Source organism: Myotis yumanensis, unplaced genomic scaffold (genome assembly GCF_028538775.1).
Source record: "Myotis yumanensis isolate MYYU_CA2020_CCGP unplaced genomic scaffold, mMyoYum1.0.hap1 SCAF_2, whole genome shotgun sequence".
NCBI lineage: Eukaryota > Metazoa > Chordata > Mammalia > Chiroptera > Vespertilionidae > Myotis > Myotis yumanensis.
Window position 1 is genome coordinate 6642720 of NW_027223753.1, and position 25874 is coordinate 6668593.

Sequence of the window (25874 nt, forward strand, 5' to 3'; positions counted from 1 at the left end):
GGGGAGTCTCCCCACTCCCCCAGGATGAGCCTGCACATGTGCCGGAGCTTCCACCCAGTTTCCTTGGGAGACCCAGTTTGGACTTGGCGGTTGGATCTGTACAAACCCTCATGACGGGGAGCAGCGAGCCCCTTTTCCTCCTCTCGTTGGCCTTGTGGGTGGGAGCGATGTGTGTGGCCTCGGTCAGTCTGTCTCCTCACTTTTCCCCTCCTCGAACCCCCGGGGGCGTGGGGGCTCCTGTGCACAACCCCTTCCATGCGTGTGTCCCGGGTCACGTCCAATTCCTTTTCCTCTCCCACCCAGGGGAGCCCAACAGGACGTGGCGACATCATATCTCCCGAATGTGTAACAAGGAGCAGATGCTGAGCAAACTCGGGGACTTCAGGGTGTCAGGAGCCGAATACCTGGGCACGTCTCACCAGGGACAGGGGCACAGCAAGAACCTCAACCGTGGGTTCAGGATCCCCCGATCGGCCAGCCTGGGCCCCTCGCTGAGTAATTCGCCCAGCGGCTGGCCCTGCGCCCTGGAAACACTGGGACATGTTAACTGGACATGGGAGAAACGGCGGTAAGAGGAAACCGCCCACCCAGCTTGCAGGCGCCGTGTGAAGCAGCCAGCAGCGGCGGCTCACTGACTTCTCAGCCAGCTCTGGGAGTGGGGGCCATTTCGTGGACGAGTAAACTGAGGCGGGTTGAGAGTATGTACCTGCTCAGAGGCACGCAGTATCGGGTGGTGTCTGGATTTGCACCGGGTCTGTCTGTCCCCATGTCCACACCGCCCCCGGGGATGGCTACATTAGACCCAGGAGGGCAGCTTTGGGTCGACTCCCGCCACACCGGGAGGCCAGGAGGCCGAGGGAGCGGGCCTGGTGTTGGAGGAGGGGCGAGGAGGTCAGCGTTGCTGCAGCAGAGAGAGGAGAGGGGGCGGCAGGGGAGGTGAGGCAGGTCAGGAGGGGCCCAGAAGTCTTCAGAAGGACTCTGGCTTCACCCTGAGGGCAGTGGGGGCAGTGAGAGATCCAGGGGGTGGTGCCGACGTGCTGCCTGCCACGGGCAGTGCCTGCTAAAAATTAGTTATTTGTTATTCCTTAAAATGGCTACTTTTTTGTAATGGGGCCGAGCGGGGTCCTGGTGCCGCCTTGGAGAGATACTCCCTCCTGCTCTGGAACTTCCTCCTGGCCTTGTGATGGGAGACTGCTCCTTCGTGCTGCTTCCCACTGAGAACAGCGGCTTCACGGCTTCACGGGTTCACTTCCCTGGGCAGGAAGGGGCGGAAAGTAGGAGAAGGGGAAAGAGAGGAGGAAGCGGGAAGGAGAGAGAGGAGGAGGAGTGGGAGGGCTCAGGGAGGGGTGATGAAGGAAGAGGCTGGAGGGTGCAGGGGGGGGCGCTCCGTGGGGGTCAGAAGGTCAGTCAGCCCCTCTGCTGGGGGATCCCCACACGGCTCTCTCCCAAGGGGGGCTCTGCCAGGAGCCTCAAGCAGCGGTTATTTTGGGTGGCAGCGTGATTGGGAGCCTGGAAAGCAGAAAATTGAGTGGTGATTAAGGTTGTAATAAGTTGACAACATCAAATATCATTACCCCTAGAACATGCAAATGATCCCTTCTTTACCCGGGATTTGCCATGCAAATACCAATTAGCAGAAAAAGTGTTTGCCTAGCTAGGGGGGGAGGCCGGTTCTCCTGCCCAATGCCCCCCTCACCGCCCTGAAAGAGGGTAAACAAGTGGGAGGGGCCCTGTGCCTGAATGTCACCATCAGGAGATGTGAGAATCCACAGGGGAGACGCTGATCCCATGGAAGGTGCCAGAAACTCTGGCCTCCACCTCCCCTGCTGCAGGCTCTGCCTCGACACTGGCTCCAAGGCTGCTAGAAGCTTCTTGGGGCCAGCCCCTGGGGCAGCTGGCCTCTGCCCCACGTCTGTCCCGACCATGGGCTCATGGTGCAGCCTTTGCAGCTGGGGCATCCCCACTCTGTCGACAGTTCATTGTCTGCGACTGGGAGCTCATAGCTGGTGCTGCCCGCAGAGGAGGGATCTGCCAGGAGACACGTGGCCCCAGGAGCTGGCACTGCTGTGTGTTGGGGATTGGCCTCTGAAGAGGCCGGGCAGAGGGCTCGGGTCACTGGATAGGCGCCCCCGGCGTTTCCTTCTCTCGCCAGGTATTGACACCTGGTCGGATGCAGAGGCTCCGGCACTCACACTTGGTGAATGGGGCACAGTCCTGCCCGCACAGGGCTTCCGGTCTCACTTGTCAGGAAGAAGTAACTACAGCCACAGACAGCACACGATGAGGTGAACTGTGTGAGCAGTGCCAATAGACAGTGATGGCGAACCTATGACACGCCTGTCATAGGTGACACGCGAACTCATTTTTTTGGTTGATTTTTCTTTGTTAAATGGCATTTAAATATATAAAATAAATATCAAAAATATAAGTCTCTGTTTTACTATGGTTGCAAATATCAAAAAATTTCTATATGTGACACGGCACCAGAGTTAAGTTAGGGTTTTTCAAAATGCTGACACGCCGAGCTCAAAAGGTTCGCCATCACTGCAATAGGAGCATCTTCGGCTCTTTGCAGAGATGAACTTGCCTTTTGCTGTGGTGGCATGAGGAGGTGGCACAGTTTGGGTGGAGCCTTGAAGGAGGAGTAAGTGGAGAGAGGGGAGGGAGGGCATTCTTGGTGGGAAGGATGGTGGGAAGGATGGTGGGAAGGATGGTGGGAAGGATGGTGGGAAGGATGGTGGGAAGGATGGCAAAGTCAAGATTTAGAGGTTGGAAGATGCATGCTGTGCTCTAGGGTCAGTGAGTCTGCCATCCATCCTGTCCAGCCATGCAACTGTCCAGCCCTAACCCACCCATCCAACCCACCCATCCAACCACCAAACCAACCCACCCATCCAACCCACTATCCAACCCACCCATCCAACCCACCCATCCAACCACCAAACCAACCCACCCATCCAACCCACTATCCAACCCACCCATCCAACCCACCCATCCAACCACCAAACCAACCCACCCATCCAACCCACTATCCAACCCACCCATCCAACCCACCCATCCAACCACCAAACCAACCCACCCACCCAACCCACCAAACACACCCAACCCAATCACCAACTGCCTTTCCACCATTCAACCCACCAAACCAACCTACCCATCCAAGCTACCAACCTAACCCCAAATCCATCAACTCATCACCCAACCCCCATCATTCAATCCATCAATCCACCTCACTAGCATGAACCAACTCACCCAACCCACCACCCAACCCGCCAGCCCAGGTGTAGAGCATAAACTCTGGAGCAGGTGGCCAGGTTCTTTACATGATTATATGGTGGCTGTTGTGAGGAGTTGACGGCACCTTGGGCTAATACAGTGGGGCCTTGACTTACGAGTTTAATTTGTTCCGAGACTGAGCTCGTTAAGGAGCTCGTTAACTCAAATTACTCTGTCAACTCAATGCAAAAAATCGGCGGAGAGACAGCTGGTATCTCAAAAAACTCGTTAGTCGGGACACTCGTAAGTCAAGGCCCCACTGTACACGTCAACGGCGTGGCCCAGCGTCTGGGATACAATAAGCTCTCAGTATATGATGGCACTTGCTGTTTAGCGTGATAGGATTTACTCCAAAGACAATAGGCAGGAGAGCACTGGGGCTGAGCTGAGCTGGAGAAAGGTTACCCTGCAGGGAGATACAGGCGCGATCGAAGGGGCCGGCCTGGAGCGGGGTGCCCAGCAGGCCACTCGTCCAGAGCAGATCTGGTGGGGAGGAGACAGACGCTTGGGGACCCCACCCTCGTACCCATCCATCTGCCTCAGAGGAGGCCCCCCTCGGGAATCCGGGCCCCCAGAGTGGTGGGCAGGGGACTTGTTCTCATTCTCAACCCTCGTCGCTGACCCTCTGCTGAGGGAACAGCAGCAGCCTGGGCAGGGCAGCGGGGACAGGCTGGGGATCTGTAGGTCTGGGTGCCTCTGGAGCCCCCGCTGGTCCAATCCTCCTTCCGCCCTCCAGCCCACCAGGCTCCTGCCGAGGGCACGGGAGGCTTCCCACAGCCCCCATCCCGCCGGAGCTTCCGGCCGCTCCCGGATGGCCGCCTCCAGAAATGCGTTTGATCATCTAAATCCAGGTTGCATCAATTCTCCAAATCCCTTTAACTCGCAGGATTTTCTCTGACGTGTAATGGAGGTCCCTTCCCTGGCTCCTTGGGGTGTCCCGCATGGCCACAGGAGGCAGGTGAACTTGAGAGCAGCTTCCCACGCAGGAACCAGAGCTGCGGCCACCCCTCACTCGCCCTCCTAAGCTCATATCCGCCGGGCAGCACGGGGGTTGGGTGCCCACCCCGCAGCGCCTGGGCGGGGCGGGCTGACCCGGTGGGTTACCAGGCCCTGGCCACCGCTGGCAGAGCCATTACAAGGCACAGTGCAATTTCATGCCCTGCTTCCTCCTTCCTTGGTCTGCAGTTTCTGCTCTATTTGTCCAAAATGAACAGAGATGAAGTGAAATGAATTAAACTCCCCCCGCCCTCCTCCGCCCGGCCTGCTCCCTCTTTTCCTCTCTCTGCCTCCTTGGTATCCCCAGCCAGCCCCTCACCTCTCCCCATCTCCCTGCCCGGTTTACTCTCACGCTGTCTTAGGCTCTGCCTTCTGCTCCGCGCTTCCTCTCTCCTTCTCTGTTACAATCTGTGACTCTTACCCACTCGTCCGCACATCCATTCAGCAAACACTCATTGAGCGCCAGCTGCATACCAGAGAACGTGCCCTGCGTCCTTGCTGGCTCTCCCTCTTCTCTCCCGTCTGCCATCCCGCCTGGCAGGGGGGTGCCGGGGCCCATGTCAGGTGCTGGGGGAGCTGATGTCTCCAGGAGCCCCCAGGAGTCCACTCACTCCACTGGAGTAACCTGGGGAGGGGTACACTCTGTCTCTGACTGCTGCACCCCTGTTTCAGCTCAGGTGGTTCCGCCTGGCCCTAGGGTACCCCTTAAATGTCAGGGTGCTCACAGTGCTGACTTTCCAGTGGGGACTAACTCTGACACCCAACCACACCCTCGCCAGCCTTGCCGTAGATGTGTCCCAGGGTTGGTCCAGCCCAGCCCCGCTTCTCTGAGAAATGCAGCTATCATCTCAGGGCCAAGTCCTGTGCCGTGTTCCCCAGCCACCTGGGTGGGCCGGGCCGGGGTGTGGGTGCCGGTCCAGTCTGCGCCCCAAGCAGCCCGTGTGCAGAGGCTTGGAGTCAGGCCCTGGCAATTCTGCTCTCCGACGGGCAGGCACCTGAACTGAATGTGGTGGGAAGCGGGGCTGTGGTGTCATCCGACCTTGTGCATGGGACAGAGGGAGAGCCGTCCCATGCAGAGAGGAGAACCAAGTGGACCTGTGAGGTACAGGAGGCTCGTCCCTCAAGGTGAAGGCAGCCAGGGGAGTGCGAGACATAGAGAGAGACAGAGAGACACCCAAAGAGACAAAACAGAAAGACAGACAGAGGCAGAGTGACATGGGGAGAGAGAGGCAGGGAAAGGAGAGAGACACACAGAGAAAGACACAGAGAGGAACACAGAGAGACACACAGACTGAAAGACAGAAACACAGCGATGGAGGACAGTGAACGGGGCAGAGACGGGTTGACACCTGCACAGAGAGAGAGAGACCCAGGAGCAGCCCCTTGAATCTGACCATTTTGCTGTTCAGCCCCCACCCCCATTCGTCCTGCCCCTCAGGGCCAGGAGGTGCCTTTAGGACTGACTAATAAATCCCCTTATTCCACAGGACAGGCCAGTAGGTGTCGGGATGTGAACTTGACTCCTGTGGGTCTGTACAGGGAACACAGCACGGTCCTCCCTCCGCCCAGGGCCCCTCTGGCACTGTCCTCCCGGCCTGCTGCCCCTTAACAGTCCCTCCTCTTACCACTCCCATCCCAACCCCCACGGCAGCCTCACCCCCTCCCGGCCTGGGGGTTGGGGAGGCTCTCCAGTTCATGTAACACCTTAATTCTTCTAAATTCATTCCAGCAGGTCCTGGCCAGCATTTACCGAGCACCTGGACTGTGCAGAGTGCGGCCTGGGCTGAATTTATTCCTTGCACACCCCCGTGAGGTCGGCCCCGCTTCTCATTTACTGGAAAACCTGCTCAGAAAGGTTAAGTAACCTGCCAGAGCGCACGCGGTCTGTAAGTGGGCAGGCCAGAAGGTCAGAGCTACCCCTACCAGACATGCCTCTTCTTTTAGACCAGCGGCTCTCAACCTTCTGGCCCTTTCAATACAGTTCCTCATGTTGTGACCCAACTGTAAAATTATTTCCGTTGCTACTTCATAACTGTCATGTTGCTACTGTTATGAATCGTCATGTAAATATCTGATATGCAGGATGGTCTTAGGCGGCCCCTGTGAAAGGGTCGTTCGACCGCCAAAGGGGTCGCGACCCACAGGTTGAGAACCACTGTTCTCCCCTTCTGCGCCCTGGCTCCTAGTTCTTAGCTGTGCAATCCAACCCTCTTCATTTCTAAACTCTCCAAACTCGAAACCGGAGCTCTACACTCAGGTGGCCAAAGGGCTCGGACAGAGTGGGCTGGGCGTGGCACTCCAGGGAGAGGAATGCCCGGCTCCCGGAACAGAAGCCCCTCAGTCTAGCCCACTGCCACCATATGGGGTTGTGGTCCAGCCCAGCCACGTTTCTCCTTTGTCCAAGAGAAATTAAACACGGGGGTTATTCTTTTTAATTACGGTGCAGGTCAGCATTTTAAAACTGGCCCACGGGCCAGATCAGGCCCCCAGTTGTCTGTCTGGAGCCATTGCTCTAAGTGCCTGGAACCCTCCAGGACGCCAGGCTCGCCCACTGCGAACTGCCGTCCGCCCAGGAGGGACCCCTCCCGCAGACTGGGCCCAAACTGCTTCCGAGCACTGCCTTTGACGGGGGGAGTAATTACACTCTGACATTAATATTTAAACCACAAACAGAGTTAGCGTGCTAATGCCGTCCCCAAAGGCTTCACACTTGCTTAAGATTTTTTTTCTTGAGAGACCTAATTATTGTCAGCAATGAATCCTGTAAGCCTGCAGGATTAGGGCCGGGGAAGAGGGGTGAGGCAGAGGGTGGCTGAGGGCCGGCTCGATGCCCACTGCTGGGGGGCCATCTGAGGGCTCTGTGGGGGGCGAGAGGCTCTGTGTCCTCCTGACGACCCCATCATCAGGGGGCGGCTCCTAATCCCTCCCCCACGAGGACTGGGGCATCTAGGCCTCACACTCTGGGACGTTCACAAGAGTCTCTGACCTTTGACCCTTTGGCACAACCTCATGGGGAACCCTCCCCCCCAAACCATTAGGGGGGATTTCTAGGAGAAAATTGGTGTTTTGTGCTTTCTGTGCTTGTCTGGAGAGAAGGAAATGGGTTGTGAGGTGTGTGTTGTAGAAAGGAGATTGGTTTCCAGAAGGTTCCACCACTGGATTGGTGGACAGCTGAGGTGACTGCATTGTCACTACGATGGTGGCTGCCCCACCTTGGCACAGGTGGGGCTAGCGGCTGAGTGGCTGTGATGAGCCAGGAGGCCTGTGTAGAAGCAGTCCACGGACTTCCCGTCTCTGTCTGCAACCAGGCTGACCTGGAGAAGAGGGTCTGGGTGGGGAGGGGGGAGCTGGACGGCCCTACAAGCGGAACCCAGGTCTCTGCTCAGAACGCCCGAGTTCCCTCCCCTCGGCGGCGGGGCTGAGAGCTGAGTTTTAGAGCCTGGGAGGCCTGTGTGGCTGTGGCGACTCACTTAGCCCGGCTAGGCTTCGTTTCCCCCTCTGTGAAATGGGGTCGTTTCTGGGGCGCAGGGTTTGACAATATAAATATAAACACAGAGGCTGAAGCCGTAGCTGCAGAGGATGCTTTACTGAGAGAAGAGCAACGGGGGCTCTTCCCCTGCCAGCCCCTGCGCCCCATCACAGCCCACCTCCCCCACCATGCCGGACCCCACAGCTGCCCCCCCACCCCGCCACCATGCCCTGGTGGCCCCTCCATGCCTCCCCGTCCCAGCTTGCCCCACAGCCTGGCAGCCTGTGAATGTTCTGTTTATCTCGGCCAAAGAGAGGCCCCGATAAATTCCCCTGATGAATTCGCTGGAGGAATGAAAGGCGCCATAACTCAGCCGATCCTCCCAGCTCGGGGAGGACGCCTGGGCGGCAGGCCTGGGCGGTGGAGGGTGAAAAACTTGGGGGGTGAACTGGAGAAGGTACTGAGCCCCCCCTGGTCTGGTTTTCCGGCTTGGGAACCAAGTCCAAGAGCTTCTAGGGATAGTCATGTCAGGAAGGAGGCCAGTGGGAGGGGAGTCACCCACCTGCTCCCCTCAGAGCCAGGGAGTAGCCACAGGAGACCCGGAGAAGCTGGGTCTGGCTCCATCCCTTAGCCCTCCCCCCCTCTGTGAAAGGCGCCATCTACCTGCCCTTCCAGCAGCCCCCACCGGGCAAGGCCACCTCTTCAGAGGCACCTCTCAGGATTAAAACTGCACGAACCCTTTGACCCAGCAGCTCCCCTCTAAGAAACCCCCTCCGAGGGATTCGCTGTGCGTACAGGAGGGATAGGAAACCGCTCGACACCCGTAAACAGGGGGCCGGTTAGATAAACAGCGGCTCAGCCACGCAGCCTGCAGATGCCGTTCACGAAGGAGCCGGGCAGCTCTAACACGAGGCTGGGGACTTGTCCCCGAGATCTGCTGAGATCTGAGGTGCCCAGGGGGCTGGGAGCGCAGGTGCCCTGAGGAGGGAGACGGAGTCACGCAGGACACATCCCAGCCGTACCTGCCGTCCCTAGAGGAGTCCAGCTCCCAGAGACAGAGCAGATGGTGGTGCAGGCTGGGGGAGAGGGGGTAGTGGTTAAGGGGGACAGTGTTAGTTGGGAAGATGAAGTTCTAGAGGCAGATGGTGGTGATGCCGCACAGCAGTGTGACTGTACTTAATGCCACTGAACTGTACACTTACAAATGGCCAACATGTACACTTTCTGTTATACACAGTTTTCCATGATAAAAATAAAAGGAGAAAGAAGGGAAGCAGCAGTGGGATGAAGGGATGCTTAACCTTCTCTGTCTATATTCTTTCACGCTGCTTGGATTTTTAAAAATCACACAGATGTATTACACCCGGCACACCCCACCCAGGCCGCGCTGGTTGAGGTCGGCGTCCCAGCGGTGGGTTTGGCGCAGGCTAATGTTCCGGCTCCTGCAACGCTTGCTGCGTGAGCTGGGCGGGGACCTGGGAAGTCTCCGGGCCTCTCTGGGCTTCAGTCAATGTCCCCATCGGTGCAAAGAGGAGGTTGAATCTGGTCCTGCCTTCCCTGGCTGCAGCCTCTGGCCCTGACCCTGGGCTAGCGGCCTCCTGGGCATGGCTGAGCAGGGCAAGAACAGACCGAGGGCAGCTGGGCCAGGCAGAGCCTCCTAGGCAGGGCTGGAGAGCTGCCCCTACATGTTGAGGCTGACGGTGCCCTCGGGTGGGGGCTCTAATGAGAAGGAGGGGCAGCTGGAGCCTCTGCTGCAGCCGCCTCCGGGCTCTGTCTGAGAGCCTCCAGCTCCTGCCAAGTCCCAGCTGCCCGGCCCCCCAGGACAGAGGAAACAGCCTCCCAGAGGCTCCTGAGTGCTGGGCAAGGCCCCCACCAGCACCCACAGCGCTTCTGGGGGAAATGGGAACAGCGGTCCTTTCCTGGACCAGGGGCTGCTAGGGCGCGAGTTTCCCCGTCTGTGTAGATGGAGCTCCTGGGGCCCAGGGCGAGCTCCTGGGGGCCCAGCTCAGCAGCACCCATGTTGAGCAGGAACTGGGTCTCCGCCCCCTGGAGCAGGGTGACTTCTACTCCACCAGGACAAGCCTCTCTGCTGAGCGGTGACGGGGTGGGGAGAGTGAGGAGGCCAGAGGCCTGGGCAGCGGCGCTGGGGCTGAGAGCCTGGGCCAGGGCTAGAGCCTGGGAAGCGGGAAGGGGGCAGGGGGGCGGGGAAAGGAGCAGGGAAAAGACTCATCACGGGGAGGGAGAAGCGGGCAAAGCCGGAGAGAAGCGCCCACCTTTACCAAGGTGATGAGGAGCCAGCCCTGGAGGCAGCTGGGCCTGGGCTGAGGGGGGGTGGGCGGGCGCATCCCCAGCCCTGCTCCTCCTGAGCCTGTTTCTCCTCTGTAAACCAGCAGCAAACTCCACCGACCTCCCTGCTTAGGGGGCTGTGAGATTAAAGGCGATGATCATGCAAGTCACCTGGCCCCACGCCTGCCCATCATGGTGTGCTCAGAGCAGGAGCTGAAATTATTACTGTCGTTACTATTGTTACCTGAGAAGGTGGGGTGTTCCGGCCTGAACACCCAGAAGTCTGCTTTTTGCACATTTTGTGTGCATCTCTGCCTGTCAAGACCCAATGTTGTGGCCCCAGCACGTTTGGCTCAGTGGATAGAGCGTCAGCCTGCAGACGGAAGGGCCCCAGGTTCGATTCCGGTCAAGGGCACATGCCTGGGTTGCGGGCTCGGCCCAACGTGCAGGAGGCAGCCAATCAATGATTCCCTCTCATCATTGATGTTTCTATATTTCTCTCCCTTCCTCTCTGAAATAACTAAAAGATATATTTTTTTAAAAATCCAATGGTGTGGCTGGACCAGCCCTTGTGGTTCTCATTATGATTGCAAGGCGCCCTTCAGCCGTAACCATCAGGAGACTTGGGAAAGATTCAGGTTCATTACTCACAGGACCTGAAAATCACACAGCCCACCTGGGCCACACCTGGAGGTCGCAGTTAGAGAGAGAGAGGGTGCCCAGGCCTGGGGTGCTGCTTTTATTGAGGTGGAGAGCCTGGGGTTTCACAGGCTCCCTCTTTATTGGTGAATTTAAAACATACGAGTGGAGATTTAAAGGGAGGGATGAGAAAGCAAACAAGTAGCCCCGAAGATCGGTTATCGACATCAAGCGAGATCTCGGAAACAAAGGCATCTCGTCTCAGTGGGGGAGGCGGCCTGGGTTTGTAGCCGCCCGGCTGGCACTGTGTTTATCACGGACGGTCTTAGAAGGGCATGCCTTGCCATCAGAGCTGGAGCCAGGCACTTGCATGACAAAACGAAGAGAAAAAATGTCAGGGCTCACAGTACAAAGCGAGAGAGAGAGAGAGAGAGAGAGAGAGAGAGAGAGAGAGAGAGAAGTTTCCCATGGGCTGCATTAGGAGCTGGCCTGCAGCGGGCAGACAGGCTGACGGCTGAGTGTGGACATTTTCTGGGGGCTTGCTGAGCGCCTGGCTGCCTTTCACCTCTGCACACCCCACCTCAGTTGCAAGAGGCCTGGAGAGCGCAGAGGCCTGGCTCGGGGTGGAGTGACAAACCGTGGCCTGAGCCCCAAGCAGAGGGGAAGGGAAGGGAAGCACGCCCTGGCTGGTGGCCCACACGATAGCCAGGAGCGCCTTCCTGTCATTTCTCTGAAGCTCCGAGTCTCGGTGGTTGGGGGCGGTGTGTTTTGGGGGCTGCTGACCAAACACCTGGTGCAAAGGGGACGGGCTGAGCTGTGAGCTCTTCACCCACCCTGAACAGGCCAACTCTCGTGGAGTTGGAGGCCCCGTCATCCCCATTTCACAGGTAGGGAAACTGAGGCTCTGCGAAGCTGACTGCTCATCCGGAGGCCCATGGTCAGAGCGAAGCTGGGACGTGAATCCTGGTTGATCTGACGTCAGAGCCTGTCCCGGTCACCAGCACACTGCCGGTCAGTGGGGCTGAGAAAAGCTGGTGACGTCTTTGGCAAAGACAAAAGGAGGGTGGGGATCCCCGTGTCCCCGTCCTCAATCCTGCTCCTGAGTCCAGAGCCCAATTCATTGTCAGAGCCCAGACTGCCCCGGCCCCACTGTCAGCCCTGCCCACCCAGGCCCTGGCCAGTCCGCCTGTCCAAGTTTCCTCTCATGTGGATCAAGCTTGGATAGAGGAGGCCTCTGGGCTCCAGTCCACCTGCAACCATGACCTCGGTTAAGCCACTTCCCTTTCCTGGCCTCAGTTTCCTCACCTGTGAAGTGGGGAGCTGCCCTCGCCTCAACTGGGTGGATAAAAATGAGCCCTGGGAATGAGCAGAGGATACCTCCACCATCACAAAGGCCAGGAGACGCCACGCACGGGCTGCGGGTGGTGGGAGGGGAGAAGGCCCTCCCCTAACGCTCCATGGCCTTCAGGTGGCTCTTACTCACACCCAGGGAGAGCAGCTGGCACATGACCATCCCCCGACAGCCAAGCATTCCGGCCGAGCCTCAGGACGCACCCGCTGTCATTGTGAACACCTGAGTTACCTAATCCTCCAGGCTCCGGAGGCCGTTTGATGAGCCTGCCTTTCCTGAGAGGTCGTGGAGGAAACTGGAAGAGGAGAAGGCTGCTGCTGGTGGTGGTGGTGGTGGGTCATGCATTCAGACATGATTCACTGGGGGTTGGGGGCTCAGCAGACCGGAGGGAGGCCCGGGGCTCAGCTCCGGTTTGCACGCGGCAGGCACCGTGGCTCTTGTAAGGTTCCAGCCTATCTTTGTTTCTTGTGTCTTTTCCTCTCCTCCCCCACCTCCCCATCCCATCCTACATCTCCCACCTGACCCAGGGTCCGTCCACAGCCCTGTGTGGTCGGAACCGAGGATGAGGCCTCTGTGCTGTGCTGGACTCCATCCTTGGCCAACTACTCGGACCGCGGGGTGGTGCGAGCCCCGGGGTGGGGTGAGCTGGGCAGCCGGACAGTGACAGCGGGAGGACCAGACGACCTCTTCCGGAGCAGCCTGGGCCGGGGAGCTTTAATTTATTTAATCAATTCTGGCCCCCAGGCTGGGAACGGAAAACGGCAGGATATTAAATCTGTCGCTCTTGCCAATCTGTCATAGGGATGTCAGCCCACACTGAGTCTCGTCCTCCCGCCCTTATTAGCTGTCTCCTCCGGTCCCAGCCGGGCCCTGCCAGGGAGCAGGCAGCAGGGGCAGGTGGAAGGAGCGGTGAGGGGCAGAACGCAAGGACCTTTGCGGGGACAATGTTTAGAGTTGGGAGGCAGGATCGTTTGTAATCCAAATCCTTCAGTTTATGGGTAACTTCCAGAGAGCATGGGGGTTGCCTCACTGCGCTCAGCCAGCTGGGGGCAGGCCTGCAGCTCAAATCCAAGACTCCTGATGCCCAGGCAAGAGCTCTTTCTACTCATTTAATCAACATCGTTTCCTTACATGACTACTAAGTGCTGATAGCATCGACTGCTCATTGGGCACCGTATTTGGGTTCCTACTACGGCTGTAACAAGTTACTATGAGCTTAGAGGCTTGAAAGAGCTCACATTTATCACCTTCCAGTTCTGGAGGTCAGATGTCCGAAACGGGTGTCTCTGGGCTAAATTCAAGGTGTCGGCTGGGGTGCCGTCCATCCTGTAGGCCCCAGGGGAAGACCCATCTTTGTGCCTTTGCAGCTTCCAGGGGCCGCCTGCCCACATTCCTTGACTTGTAGCCTCCTCCGTGTTCACAGCCTGCAATGGCCAGTTGGGTCTCTCATATCCTGTCACTTTGACATGGACTCTGCTGCCTCCCTCTTCCACTCCTGAGGACCCTTGTGATTACCTTGGACCCACCTGGATAATCCAAGCTAATCTCCCCACCTCAAGGTCAACTGATCAGCAACCTTAATTTCATCTGCAATCTTGACCCCTCCCCCCCCCCCCCATGTAAAGTAGCATAGTCACATGATCCGGGGATGAGAATGTGGACATTTTTGAGGCCATTATTCTGCTGATTTCTGACCGATCGGCAGACCGGGCTGAGCACTTCACACTCAGCACCTCACTTTATACTTAAAACAATTTACCTTATCACTGCTAGTTTGCCCCCATTGTACAGATGAGAATACTGAGCCTCAAGGAGATTGAGACTTGCTAAGTAAGCCACACAGCGGGTCACTGGTGGAGCTGGGATTCAGACTTTGGTTCTGTCGAGCCAGAGGCCAATCTCTCCCCTGATCTGCTGCACTGGGGGTCTTGATGTTCAGTTTCAGTTGTCTGGGGAGGGGGGGGTTGTCTGAAATCACCTGCTGTGAATCCAGGCAAGGCAGGCAAGACCCTGCAAGAAATCTGCCCCTGGCCTTGGCCCACACAGCCAGGTAAAGAGGCCACACTTTTAAAAAGCGGGGGATGTGAACAGCCCCCAGACTGTCGGAGACACTTTCTGTTCTAAGTAATTGGGCGTCTGGCTCCATCTCCCTCTCCCCAGCCCACTCTCCCTCATATGATTTATTTGCTCATAAAATTGAAGGCCTCCTCCTCTGGTGCCATTTTCTACTCAGCTTAGACAAATATTTAGCAGCCAGACCTGACCTTAATTTCCTTAAATATCAGGGGCCCTGGAAGATGGAGAGCCTGCCCAGTGGGTGAGGACAAGATGGAGCTGGGGTGGGAAGAATGGATGGGATGCTGCTGCCCCTTCCCCTGGTGAGGACCACATCTCCCCATGACCATCCAGGTATGTGCCCCCAAACTTTCAGGTCTCCCCTATTGAGGCTGTAAGACGTGGTGGGTTGCAGATGGCAGGGTTCCAGTGACTCCCCATGGGACTGCTGTGATGTTCCATCTATGGCCTGATACTTTGTAGCATCTTCCCGGATCTGGAATCTGTCACATTGTAGCAACACGGATGTATCTCTCTCACATCGATGTTTCTCTCTCTCTCTCTCTCTCTCTCTCTCTCCCCCTCCCTCTTCCACTCCCCCTAAAAATCAATGGGAAAAATAGCCTCCGGTGAGAATTAACAGCAACAACAACAGAAGTGGGGGTAGTAATGGTACCTGCCTCATATTTCTGTCGTGAAGATTCTATTATAGAGAGCTCACAAATAGCTCCTAGCAGAGTGCTGGCCATCAGATAAGCTATCAACAAATACGCTGTTTCTTGTGGGTCGAAGTGTTTCCCCAAAAGATATATTGAAGTTCTAAGTCCCTAGGACCTGGGAATGGGACCTTATTTGGAAATAAGATCTTTGCAGAGGTCATGGAGTGGAGATGAAGTTGTACTGGGTTACGGTGGGCCTGCCCAGTGGCAGGTGTCTGTGTGAGAGGAGGGAAAGGTGGACAGCTACACACTTCAGAAGGGCACCGTGTGTGTGGATGGAGGCCAAGGTGGGAGCGAGGCATCTACACGTTCAGGAACGCCCAGGGAGCCGCCCGCCTGGACCAGATTCTTCATCAGAGTCCCCAGAAGGAACCCATTTGGCCAACACCTTGACTTTGGACTTCTGGCCTCCAAAACTGTACAAGAATCAATTTCTATTGCCGGAAGCCCCCCAGTTTGTGTTCATCCGTTACAGGAGCACGGGAAACTAGCACACTGTTATTAGGAGGCTGCCAAGGCTCTGAACACAGGCTGGGTACACAGTGGTGCTCAGCGACTGCAGCTTTGCTGTCCTTGGTGCTGACTCTCAGCCTCCAGTTCCACCCCCTCCCCCCCAACCAACCCCCCTCTCCTTCTCCTGGCGCCCTCGCCCTCCCTCCTCCCTGGCTCGTCTGGCCAGGCCCCTTCTGGGCTGGAGTGACTCTGGCCACCACCCCCACCGCCCACCCTGAAGGTGGCCAGAGCAATTCCTGGCCCCGTGCAAAGGCCTGCAGCACCTCATTACCAGGCAGAACACAGTGCAATTTCACCCATGGACAGCGCTGAAAGCCAGGACTTTGCTGGGGTAATGGATGGGCCGGGAGCTACTATTAGTGCCTCCTGCCCCCTCCTGGGCCCAGCAAATCTCCGAAGCGCCCAAGAAGCTGGCACACACACACTCCCCAGCTGAGGCGCACAGATAAACCTCGGCAGAGCGCTGGCTGTTCGGTCCTAGGGCACATCAGGAAATTAATGGGTCTTTCCATGGGCAGCGCCTCTTGGCTGGCCCCGCTCCCGGCTGCCTGCCCATCTCCCCCATCCAGGCTTTGTTCCCTTCTTCCCTTTGTTTCCTGTTTGCAATAAATGTGATTCATACCAGCCCAGCGGGGCCCTGTCACCCCGCCCAAGGCCGGCGGTATATCTCAGTGATGAGCCGCTGTGGCTGCAGCCGGGGCCCCATAGGAAGTGGCCCCGTGGGTGAAGGCAGAGCTGATGTGGGGGCACCAGGTGGGTAGCAGCGCCAGGGCTCTGTGAGGTGCCGCTGCCCAGAAGGCACCAGGGGGTACTCAGAGAAGTGATGGTGGCCAGGCACTCCCGGTTAACCCGTCTGCCCTGACAGCTGGAAGTAGCCTGGCTCCTGAGTTAGTTCCCTAGGGCTGTCATAACAGAGTATCCCAAGTGGAGGGGGAGGGGGCGCTTAAAAAAAACAGAAATGTATGGCATCACAGTTCTGGCCACCAGAAGTCCAACATCAAGAGGTCAGCAGGGCCACGCTCTCTCTGGAGGCTCAGGGAAGGCTCTTCCAGCTCCTGGTGGTGGCCCCAATCCTGGGCGCTCCTCCGCTGTGTCCCTCCAGCCCTCCTCCGGCTTCCCGGGGCCTCTTCCCTCACGTGTCTGTCTTCACGTGGCCTTCCACTCCCTGTGTCTCCTTCCTCTTCTTTAAGGACACCAGTCACCTTCCATCAGGGGTCACCCTACACCAGTCTGACCTCGTTTTAATGAATTACATTTGCAACGATCCCATGTCCGAATAAAGTCAGTCACCGGTCCTGGGGGTGAGGGCTTCAACATGCCTTTTTGGGGGACAGATTCAACCCATAGCAGCTCCCATGGCTCCCAGCAGTCAGGTCCCTGCCCTCCCCTCTGAATCCACCTCTCATCACCGCCCCTCACACACCTGATGTCCCGCCATCCCCTGGGCCACACCCTCCTATGTGCTGCCCCTCTGCCTGGGTGCCAGACTCCTGTCTAACGGCTCACCTGCCGCACCCCAGGAGGGTCCAGCTGGTCAATGCCTCCTCCTCATCCGTCACGGTGAAGCTCAGCGGTCACCCCTCCCGGGAGCCCTCGCTGGCCCTCGGCCTCTAGGCTCCCTTAATGCCCTGGGCTGACCTGCACTGCAGCTCCTTACCCATGTGCCACCCCTCCTCAGGCCCTAAGCTCCCAGGCTCCCGGTGGGCGGGATCTGTGTCTTACCTCTGCACCCCTAGCACACAGGTGCCCAGGAAATGAATGACTGAGTGGAGAGTGCTATCAAGCAGCATTCATTGAGCACTTACTGGGTCCTAATGCCCAGCACTGTCCTAAGCCCTTTACTTAATTAACTCACTTAATCTCCGCAATAACCCTATGAGCGAGGTGCTGTGGTTATCCCCATTTCACAGATAAGCAAACTGAGCTCAGAGTAGTAGAAACCTGCCCAAGGTCTAATGATTGATAAACCGCAGAGGTGGAGATTTGAATCCGGCAGCATGAATGAGGACCCTACCCCACCCTTGGAGGGCCATGCAGCTGAGTAGAGAGGAAGCTCGGACTTCAGGGTCCAGGGAGAGGCCCCGAGCTTCGGTGTGGGAGAGGCCAAGGCCCGGAGGTGTGTCCCTGGACTGAGGAGGTGGTGTTCTTGCACATCACCATGCTGGGGCCCTGTCATTTGATCATGAGACTGTGAGCTCCCTGGGGGCAGGACTATGAGTTCCGACAGAGCCCTGCCCACAGCGGCCGAGCCTGGCATCTCCAGGTGGGGGTCCTGCCCAGCGGGGCCCTCTGCGTCCTTCTCCATCACTCCAGAGCTGCCGTTCCATGAGGCTCAGAGAGAGGCAGCTGCAATGTGCTCCAACCTGCTCTGAGCAGGGGGGAAGCATGGCTTTGGGGTCACCGACTGCTCTTTTCCTTCTGGGCCGCCACATGCCAGCTGTGTGGCCCTGGCCCAGTCACTTGCACTCTCTGGGCTCCCCTTTCCTCATGTGGACTGGAGCGAGGTGTCGGGGGGAAGACAAGGAGGAAAGCTGTGACAGACAAGTAGGGAGCAGAAAGCTAGCAAGGCAGCGGATGGCGGCCATTACTCCTCCCCCGTCTCTTCCTCCATGGTGTGATGGATCCAGCTTCCAATTCCTTTGCCTTTAACTCACTTACTTAAATTTTAACAATTCGTTTAAAGAAATGAAGCAAAACACAGATAAACAGCCATTTAGAATCATGACTCCATAATCGAGGAATTCTCTTCGCGGTGCAATCTGTTCAGTAATTGTTTGTGAAGTGGGAGGGAGAACCTTGCGCGGCCCGGAGGCTCCCGGGGAGCGGCGGAGGCCCTGCATCTCCTGACGGGTCTCTTCTCCCCAGAACTGTCACTGGGCGGCAGCCTAGCGAGGTGTGCTGAGGACCAGGTGCGGTGCCGGATGGATTCGCAATGTCTGCTGGGCGAGCACCATGCGAGGGCAGCAGCCCTGACTGGGCCAGTCCCCTGGTTTACACATGTGGGAACTGGAGCCCAAAGGGGGCGTCCCTCGCCCAAGGACACACAGAGCCCAGGATACGGGCTCCTCTCCCAATACGGGCTCTTTCCCCCATACCGATGGTTCTCCAACTTGAGCAGGCAGCTGAGTTGCCTGGAGAAGCAGGAGAAAGCACAGATTCTGGGCCCCGCCCCCAGCGTCTCTGATTCTGAAATCTGCATTTGTAATGCCCTCCTGGTGATGCCGCTGGTCCCCAGGCGACCTCACTGTGGGAACCACTGCTCTCCACCGACCTGCTGGGTTGAAAATCGAGGTTAATTCTGAAAAATGGGGCTAACCATCCTTCCTGAGCTGCTCTGGGGCAGGGAAGGGCATGTAAGGTCAAGTTGGTGGGTGTGCCCTGCAGGTTAAAGCAGAGGCCTCCACCTCGGCTGCACGTTAGGTCACCTGCTGCTGGACCTGGAAAAGTCCTGCTTGAAAAGAAATAGTAATTATGTGACGTGGCGGAGGTGTTAGTGATGCTACGGTGTGAATCATTCTGCAACACATAAATGTATCAAATCAACACGTTGTACACCTTAAACTCACACAAGGCTCTATGTCAATCATCTATAGTAATAAAACCGTAATATGCTAATTAGATTGGATGTCCTTGCTGAGGAAGCCGGGGCTGTGAGGGAAGCCCGGGTCCCAGGTGCCAGAGGGAAGCCGGTGCCGGCAGCTGGGGAAAGAAAGGCCTACTCTCGCATGAATTTCGTGCATCGGGCATCTAGTACCTCAATAAAGTCCTGCTGCTCAGGCCACAGCCCAGACCAATTAACTCAGAATCTCTGGGGTCGGTCCAAGCTTCAGTGTTTTCCGAGCCTCCCCGGTGATTCTAACGTGGGACCAGCCTTGAGAGACCATGGGGGACCTTGTTGAAAACGCAGATTCACAGTCAGTAGGTCCGGGAAGAGACCGAGAGTCTGCCTTTTAAACAAATGCCCAGGTGATGCCAGTGCTACTGGTCCCCGGACCACACTTTGAGAAGCAAGATCCAGAGAGAAAGAGCCCCTGCTGTGATCACCTGAGCCTGGGCACCCTTCGCGATGCTTTAAGGAGGCAGGTAAGGGTCCACCCTCAGGTTGGCAGCCCCCCTCCCTGCTACCAGTGTTAGCAGCATGCCATCCTGACTGCACTGTGCCCACTTCCCTGCAGTCCTGGCTGGGGGCACGGGGGACCCGGGGACCACTCCAGAGCTCATGGCCGAGCGCAGCCCCTGTAGGCCCCATGCTGCGTTGTCAGGCGGGAGCCCAGCACACCATCCGCCACCACTCATTTGCTTCGTCTCCATTCTGGTCTTTAGCAAAGGGTGTCAGATATGGTAGATTTTTTTGTTTGCAAACCCAGCCTTGAGGCTGGAAATTGACATCGCCCTCTCTCCTGTAGCATCCTTCGTGTCCCGCTGTCTTTTTGCCCATGATTCCTCCTTGCCAGTTGCCCACAAGGTATTTCAGCTAATTCATGCACTGGTTGAACACCTACTGTGTGCAAAGGGGATAGCAGCTTGCTCTATGACCTTGAACAAGTCTGTTACCCCGACTGAGAAGTTTATGGGTTGGGATCTCGTCTTAGTCACCTTGGTGTCCTTGGGGCCTGGTACAGTACCTGGCAAGTAGGCAGTGCTCAGCCAGTATCTGTTCAGTAAACGCTGTTGAAGGGATGAAGTCAGGACTTCTCAGAGCCTTTGTTTCTTTGCCTATAGAATGGCCTGTTTCATAAGAGCAGTGGGGCTTATCATCACCGGGGAGGCCTCCAGTGTGCAGGTGGGTAAACTGAGGACAAGATATGCAAGCAGTAAGGCCCTGGAGGAAGCTGAGCTAGAACCCGAATCTATTACACTCTTCTGCCTCCATTCGGAGCAGAAGAGCCATTTGCCTTTGAAGGAAGAGCGGCCAGACCACAAGTGAAGCTGGATGCAGGATGGGGTTGTGTTTGCCTTCTAGCACTTCTGCCATAGCCGGAAAAAGAACCTAACCTGTGGACAGGTGGCAGGTCCTGTGCCTGCAGAGGAACACAGCCAGTGGCGCCCCAGCAACCGGCAGAGGGAAGTGGCCCAGGAGCCAGGCCAGCCATCGGCGCTTTGAGGACTGGCTTAGCAGGTAGAGAAGCCGGGGTGAGGTCTGAGCCTTCCTCTCTGTTCCTGAAGTATCTGCTCAGAAAGCTCAGCCAGCAGCAGTGGGCACTGGTGCCAAGCTGGGAGTTGGCTCAGAGGAGTCCAGTCTGGGGCAGCCTTCTCTGTCAGCCAGATGCAGCCCTGTGAGGGGGCATCTGCACCGTCCACCTCCCTCTGAGCCTCCCCTGTGCTTCCCAAACCCTCGTTTGCAGCAGCTTCTCCCAACAACAGTGCTTGCTCTGTCCCGGGCAGCTCAGACCCCATCTCCTCCTTGGGTGAGGGGATGAGAGGGCGCCACTTGGAAACACAAACATGAAGGGCTACGGGTTGGTGCCATTGCTGAGACCAGGAAGCTGGGAATAGGTATCTCCTTGTACCCAGCTCACCCAGGCCGGTGTACAGTCTGGTGTCCGCTGCCGCAGGAGCTCCTGGTAGAGGGCAGCTGTGCAGGCTCCAGTGTGTGTGGGGGGGTGTAAAGGCATCTCGGTCTCTCCCCTCCTCTACACCTATGGCTTTGGGCCCCTCCCCATGAGGTTCAACAAATTTATCATTCTAAGCATCCTTAGCTCTCGGTGTCCAAACTTCTATGATTATAGGGCTCCAGTTTTATGTAATCAAGACCCTCAGTTGCAACCAACAGAAAGCCTGGTCTCAAAGCTGAAAAGTCCAAAAGCAGACTAGGACTCCAGGCATTGCTTGATCCAGGAGCTCACGGCAAGTCTATCTCTGTGCTTCGGTTCACGGTGAGGTTGGCACACTTTATGCTTGGAATAGACCTGATGGCTAGGGGTAACCTTTCTATACTCTCAGTTTCAAGTCCTGCAGGACAAATAGAGTCTCTTCCTGGCTTCCTCTGACTCCTCATATCAGGCCCAACAATCTGACAAAAAGTCCAGGACAGAATTCTGACTGGTCTGTATTTGCCATGAGCCTATTCCTGAACCAATCATGGGAGCCCAGGGGACAATGGGATACTCTGATTGGCTTAGGCCTGAGTCACTTGTACATCCCCCCACCCCCATCCAAGTCACATGGATTGAAGGGGAATAGTGATTCTCTATTGAAAATTGGTGAGTTGCTATCCAAAGAATGGCATACAGATTCAGGAAGCAAAAATAAAAAGTATCCCCACACTCAGGTCCTGGGGCTGAATAGATGAGTGATGCTATGAGACTTGACTCGCGGTTTCGAGGAGTCCCTAAAGCTCCCCTCTCAGATTTGGGACAACGGGTGGTGCCAGAGGTGGGGGTGAAGGCAAGTCTCCCCCACTCTCCACTCTTCCAGAATTAAACTATGTGTGCCTTTACTTTTCCTTTACATCTAACTCTTGGAGCCCAAGTATTCTCTTCGCATTTCTTCTCTGTTGTTATGTTGCAATCAGTGGCGTGGGGGGGACAGTCAGCTGTCAGTTTGAATCTGTAGGAGGGAAGGGAGAGGTATAAACACAGCACAGAAGATTGAATTATTGATCCCAATTCTTCGCTCTCCTGGAGTGGTACTTTATATGCATACCCTTGCCGTGGCTACATGGTGAGGCGAGTCTACTTGGCTTTGGGCTTGGCCAGGTGACTTGGTCCGGCCAATGGGATGGTAGCAGATATAATGAGAGAAGAGGTGTGAGATGTGTTGTGGGGTTGTGTTGCCCTCCAGCACTTCTGCCATAGCCAGAAAAAAGAACTTAACCAGGTAGCACGGCCCCTTACATGACACATGGAGCAGGCATGAGCTGCCCACACCCGAAGCAGACCTCTCGGGCCAGCTTCTAGACCGTGAGCAAAATGTAAGTGTTACTGTCGAATGCAGCTGAGATTTTGAAGTGGTTCGTTATGCAGCATTACTGTGGCAGTAGCTGACGGATGAAGGTAGCAAGGAGGATCAGAGGCTCTGGCTGACCGAGAGAGTGTGGGATCAGCCCTAAAACTGGGGCTTTGGGGACCCCACAAAGTCAGGAGGTGGGAGCCCAGGTTCTGGCGTCTTCCCCCGAAGTGCCACATGATCATGGGAGGTCATCCCTCTAACGAGCCTTGACTGTCCCTCTTCTAAATTGAGAACAATGTCTGACCCTGACTTCTAACCTCAGTAGCCAGGTCCTGGAGCAGATGGTCCCAGAAGTCCAGGCCCTGCTGCTGCTTGTGACCTGCCCGCTCCCCTGCCCCCAGCTCTTGCCTGGGAAGTGCCCCCCCAAAGAACCTTCACGCACCCCCACACCCTGTGCACCCTCACGCAACAGACTCTATATAGAGAACAAGTCAGGCTGTGATAGGTGCAGAAATAGATGTGCGAAGTTGTTCTGGGAGCAAAGAGGAGACAGAGTTGAAGAATCTGGGGGAGAGAGTGGGGGTGGGTTGGGGGTGACTTCATCCTAGAAGCGAGGAGTTGGGCCTGAAGGATGAGTAATGCTTCAGCTGGTGCACAAGAAGAGAAAGCATTTCAGGCAGATGGAGTGACGTGAGTAGAGGCGGGGGCATGACGGAGCCTGGTGTGTTTGAGCGATGATGGCAGCTTTGCAGCTAAGGGCTGAGTCAGGGCTGTTGGGGGTGGGGTGGGGGCTGCCGTTTGATGAGGGTGGAGAAAGGCCTTCGAGGAGGAAAAGGCCTTGAGTGTCGGGGCTGTGTCCCATGGGCAGCGGGGAGGGTGTGGGCATGGAGCGCTTGGAGCAGCAGACCCTCCTGCCGGGAACAGCGGGAGTCCCTGAGGGTTCCTGGATGTCCCGGGTGCTCTCCTGGCTCCCCAGCCCCTTGTACTATCCCCAGGAGAGAGCAAGGCCTGGGAGCCCTGCAAAGTGAGCAGGTTTGGGGGCGGAAGAGGCGGGGACTCTGACGGAGTAGAAGAGGAGTCTGCTTGAAATAGATGATGACCGAGTGGGGAGCAGTGGGCTTCCAGCTAAGACAAGAGGAAGGAGGAGGGCGGGGCGGTGAGCTCCTCTGGGTCACAGCATCGAGGGGGCCGACTGAGCCTCCGGTGTGGCCATGAACCCCATCCTCTTACACCGCAGACCTATGGTTCAGCGGGGCACCCTAGGTCCAGCAGTCAGTCAGACCTGGGTTCAAATCTTCACTCTGCCATTTACTGGCTGTGTGACCTCAGGCTAGGGACTTAACCTCTCTCAGTTGCCTCTTTTGTGAAGCAGGGACTGTACTATCTGCTTTCTGGGATTTTTGTGGAGATGAAATAATAACAGCTGGCATTTACTAAGCATTTATCATGTGTAGACTCTGACCTCAGTGCATCCCTTGCACCCCTTACTCCTCAGCACAGCCTTAGGACGTAGGTACCCTTTACAGATGAGAAGCCTGAAGAACAGAGAGGTTATATGAATTCCCCAAAGTCACACAGCTAATAGGTGGCAGAGCCGGGATTTGAACCCAGGTTGTCTGGCTCCAGGGCTTGTGCCCTGAACCTGTGTGCCGTATCTGAGGTGACATGGACAATTCACACATAGGGCACATACAAAAAAGGCTGGGGATTCCCTTGTTATCTAATCCTACTGAAACTATTTGGGAGAACAAACAATTCCTGGGAGATGAGTTGCAGGGAGCCCTCCACAGGCGGGGAGAAGATGCTCTGAACCTTGACCCCAAATGAGACCGAGAGGGACAACGACCTTGCCCAAGGACTGCTGCACGCCAGTCACACTGCATATGCCATCCTCACAGCCAGCCTTCGAGGCGAGTCTTGTCTCCCTTTTAAGGTAAGAAAATTGAGACTCGGAGAGTTGAAGCAATACCACCTGGCCAGTAAGTGACGCAGCTATAAAGGGACTCAAGTCTGACTCCAAACTCCATTCTATTAACCACCCGCCCTGCAGGCCCCTCAGTTATTCATGGATTAAAGTGATAATGATCACAAAATCCTCTGGGGATTAGCACAAGTCCTCTGCTCTTGGTCCAGTAATGCTGAGTCCCACGTGTACTGGTCTGGTTCCATTTTCCTGTCTTAGCAAACGTGATGAGTGTCCGCTGACTCCAGGCGGCCTCTACACGCACGGGGAGGGGAAGGGTTGGAAGGTACAGAGAACAGAGCAATCCAGGTGAGATCAGCTTAGAGTTTTAAAGAAAAAGCAAAAGAAAGAAAGCAAGCATCCACCCCACAATCCATCCCAGGCCAAAAGAGACTGATCGCACCCCCTCGGGCCCCGTCACCCACAGGTGGCGAGGTGCTGTTGGCCCCAGCAGAGCACAGGGACAGGAGAATGTGGGCTCCGAGGTCAGCTGGGCCTTACAAACCCCGGCCCCTCTGAGCCATGCTTGGCTCATTCATAAAAGGGAGATGGTCATTCTCCAGGGGCTGTTGGGAAGATAAAAGAGGATGGTGTATGTAAAATGTTTATACGGGGCTTGTCACACAATAAGTGCTCAATAAATGTTTATTGCGGTCATTATGAAGGAAGGGGATACGCATAAAGGAGAGAAGGTGGGGAATTTAGGAATTTGGGAAAAGAAAACAAGGAGGAGTGGGGAGGAGAGGAGGAAGAGGAGGAGCAGGAAGAGGAAGGTAAGGAGACATACCACCAGCCCAGCTCCCCAGCACAGCCAGCTGTGCTGGCCTGGCCCAGGCTGCTCCCCCACATGTCACTACTCCTGCATTCCTCCTGCATCCCGCTGCCACATCTGCCAGGCAGAGCCCTGGAGGCCAGGGAGAACAGCTGTCCCCACACGTGCCCAGCTGCAAAATGAGGACCCAGAAGTGTTGTGAAGGACACAGAGGCCTTGGGGGGATGCCCCAAAGGGCAGTGCTGTTAGGAAGCAACCACACCACTGCAATCCCCTACCCGGGCCTCAGGCTCCCCGTCGGTAAGTGAGAGGTCAGGAGATGACCTGGCATTTTGTGTGTCAATCCCGTGGGGTGTTCACAGCCAGGGGCTTGGGCCCCAGCGTCTTGTCCTGGAAGGTGTGAGTACAACCCTGCCCTCCTGGGTCCGAGGAATGTCCTGCCCTTTTGCAGTGTGGTCTTTCTAGTTTGCATGGGCGAATCTCATCAGACACATCAATTCTCAAGTTGGGGTGTGGGCTGGGTCGAGAACCCTTCCCTTAGCAGATTTGGGCTCAGAGAGAGGAAGTGACTTCCCTGATGATGAATTGGGAAACGAGTTTAGCTGTGTTTTAGACATAAGATGAGACCTGGTGCCACAGTAGGGGGCTCTGAGAGTGGGCACCCAACAGGGACCTAGTTCAGCCAGGAGCAGTACAGTGGGGCAGATAAGTGTGGTATCTCTGACATCAGGCAAACCTTGGTTCAAATTCTTTCCATCGCTGACTCTTTCTGTTACCCTAACAAAGTCCCTTAACCTCTCTGACCTTCCATTTTCTGTCTGTAAAATGGGAAGAATAGCGTGGTAAAGAACTTGGACTATAAACTCAAAGTGCCTGGGGTTGAGTCCTCGGTATTTATCTGCTGTGTGAGCTGAAACTTACTTTCTGAGCCCATTTTCCCACCT

At 56.5% G+C, this 25874-nt stretch overlaps 1 protein-coding gene across 1 annotated transcript in view; it reads left to right on the forward strand.

Moving 5' to 3' along the window:
* Nucleotides 1-14364: 14364 nt before the first annotated feature.
* Nucleotides 14365-25874, forward strand: part of DISP3 (dispatched RND transporter family member 3) — a 60954-nt gene continuing 49444 nt past the window's right edge. The window contains exon 1 of the mRNA XM_070403129.1: nt 14365-14426. Coding sequence (XP_070259230.1) covers nt 14415-14426 — 12 coding nt within the window. The 5' untranslated portion in view covers nt 14365-14414. The remainder of the gene's footprint in view (nt 14427-25874) is intronic.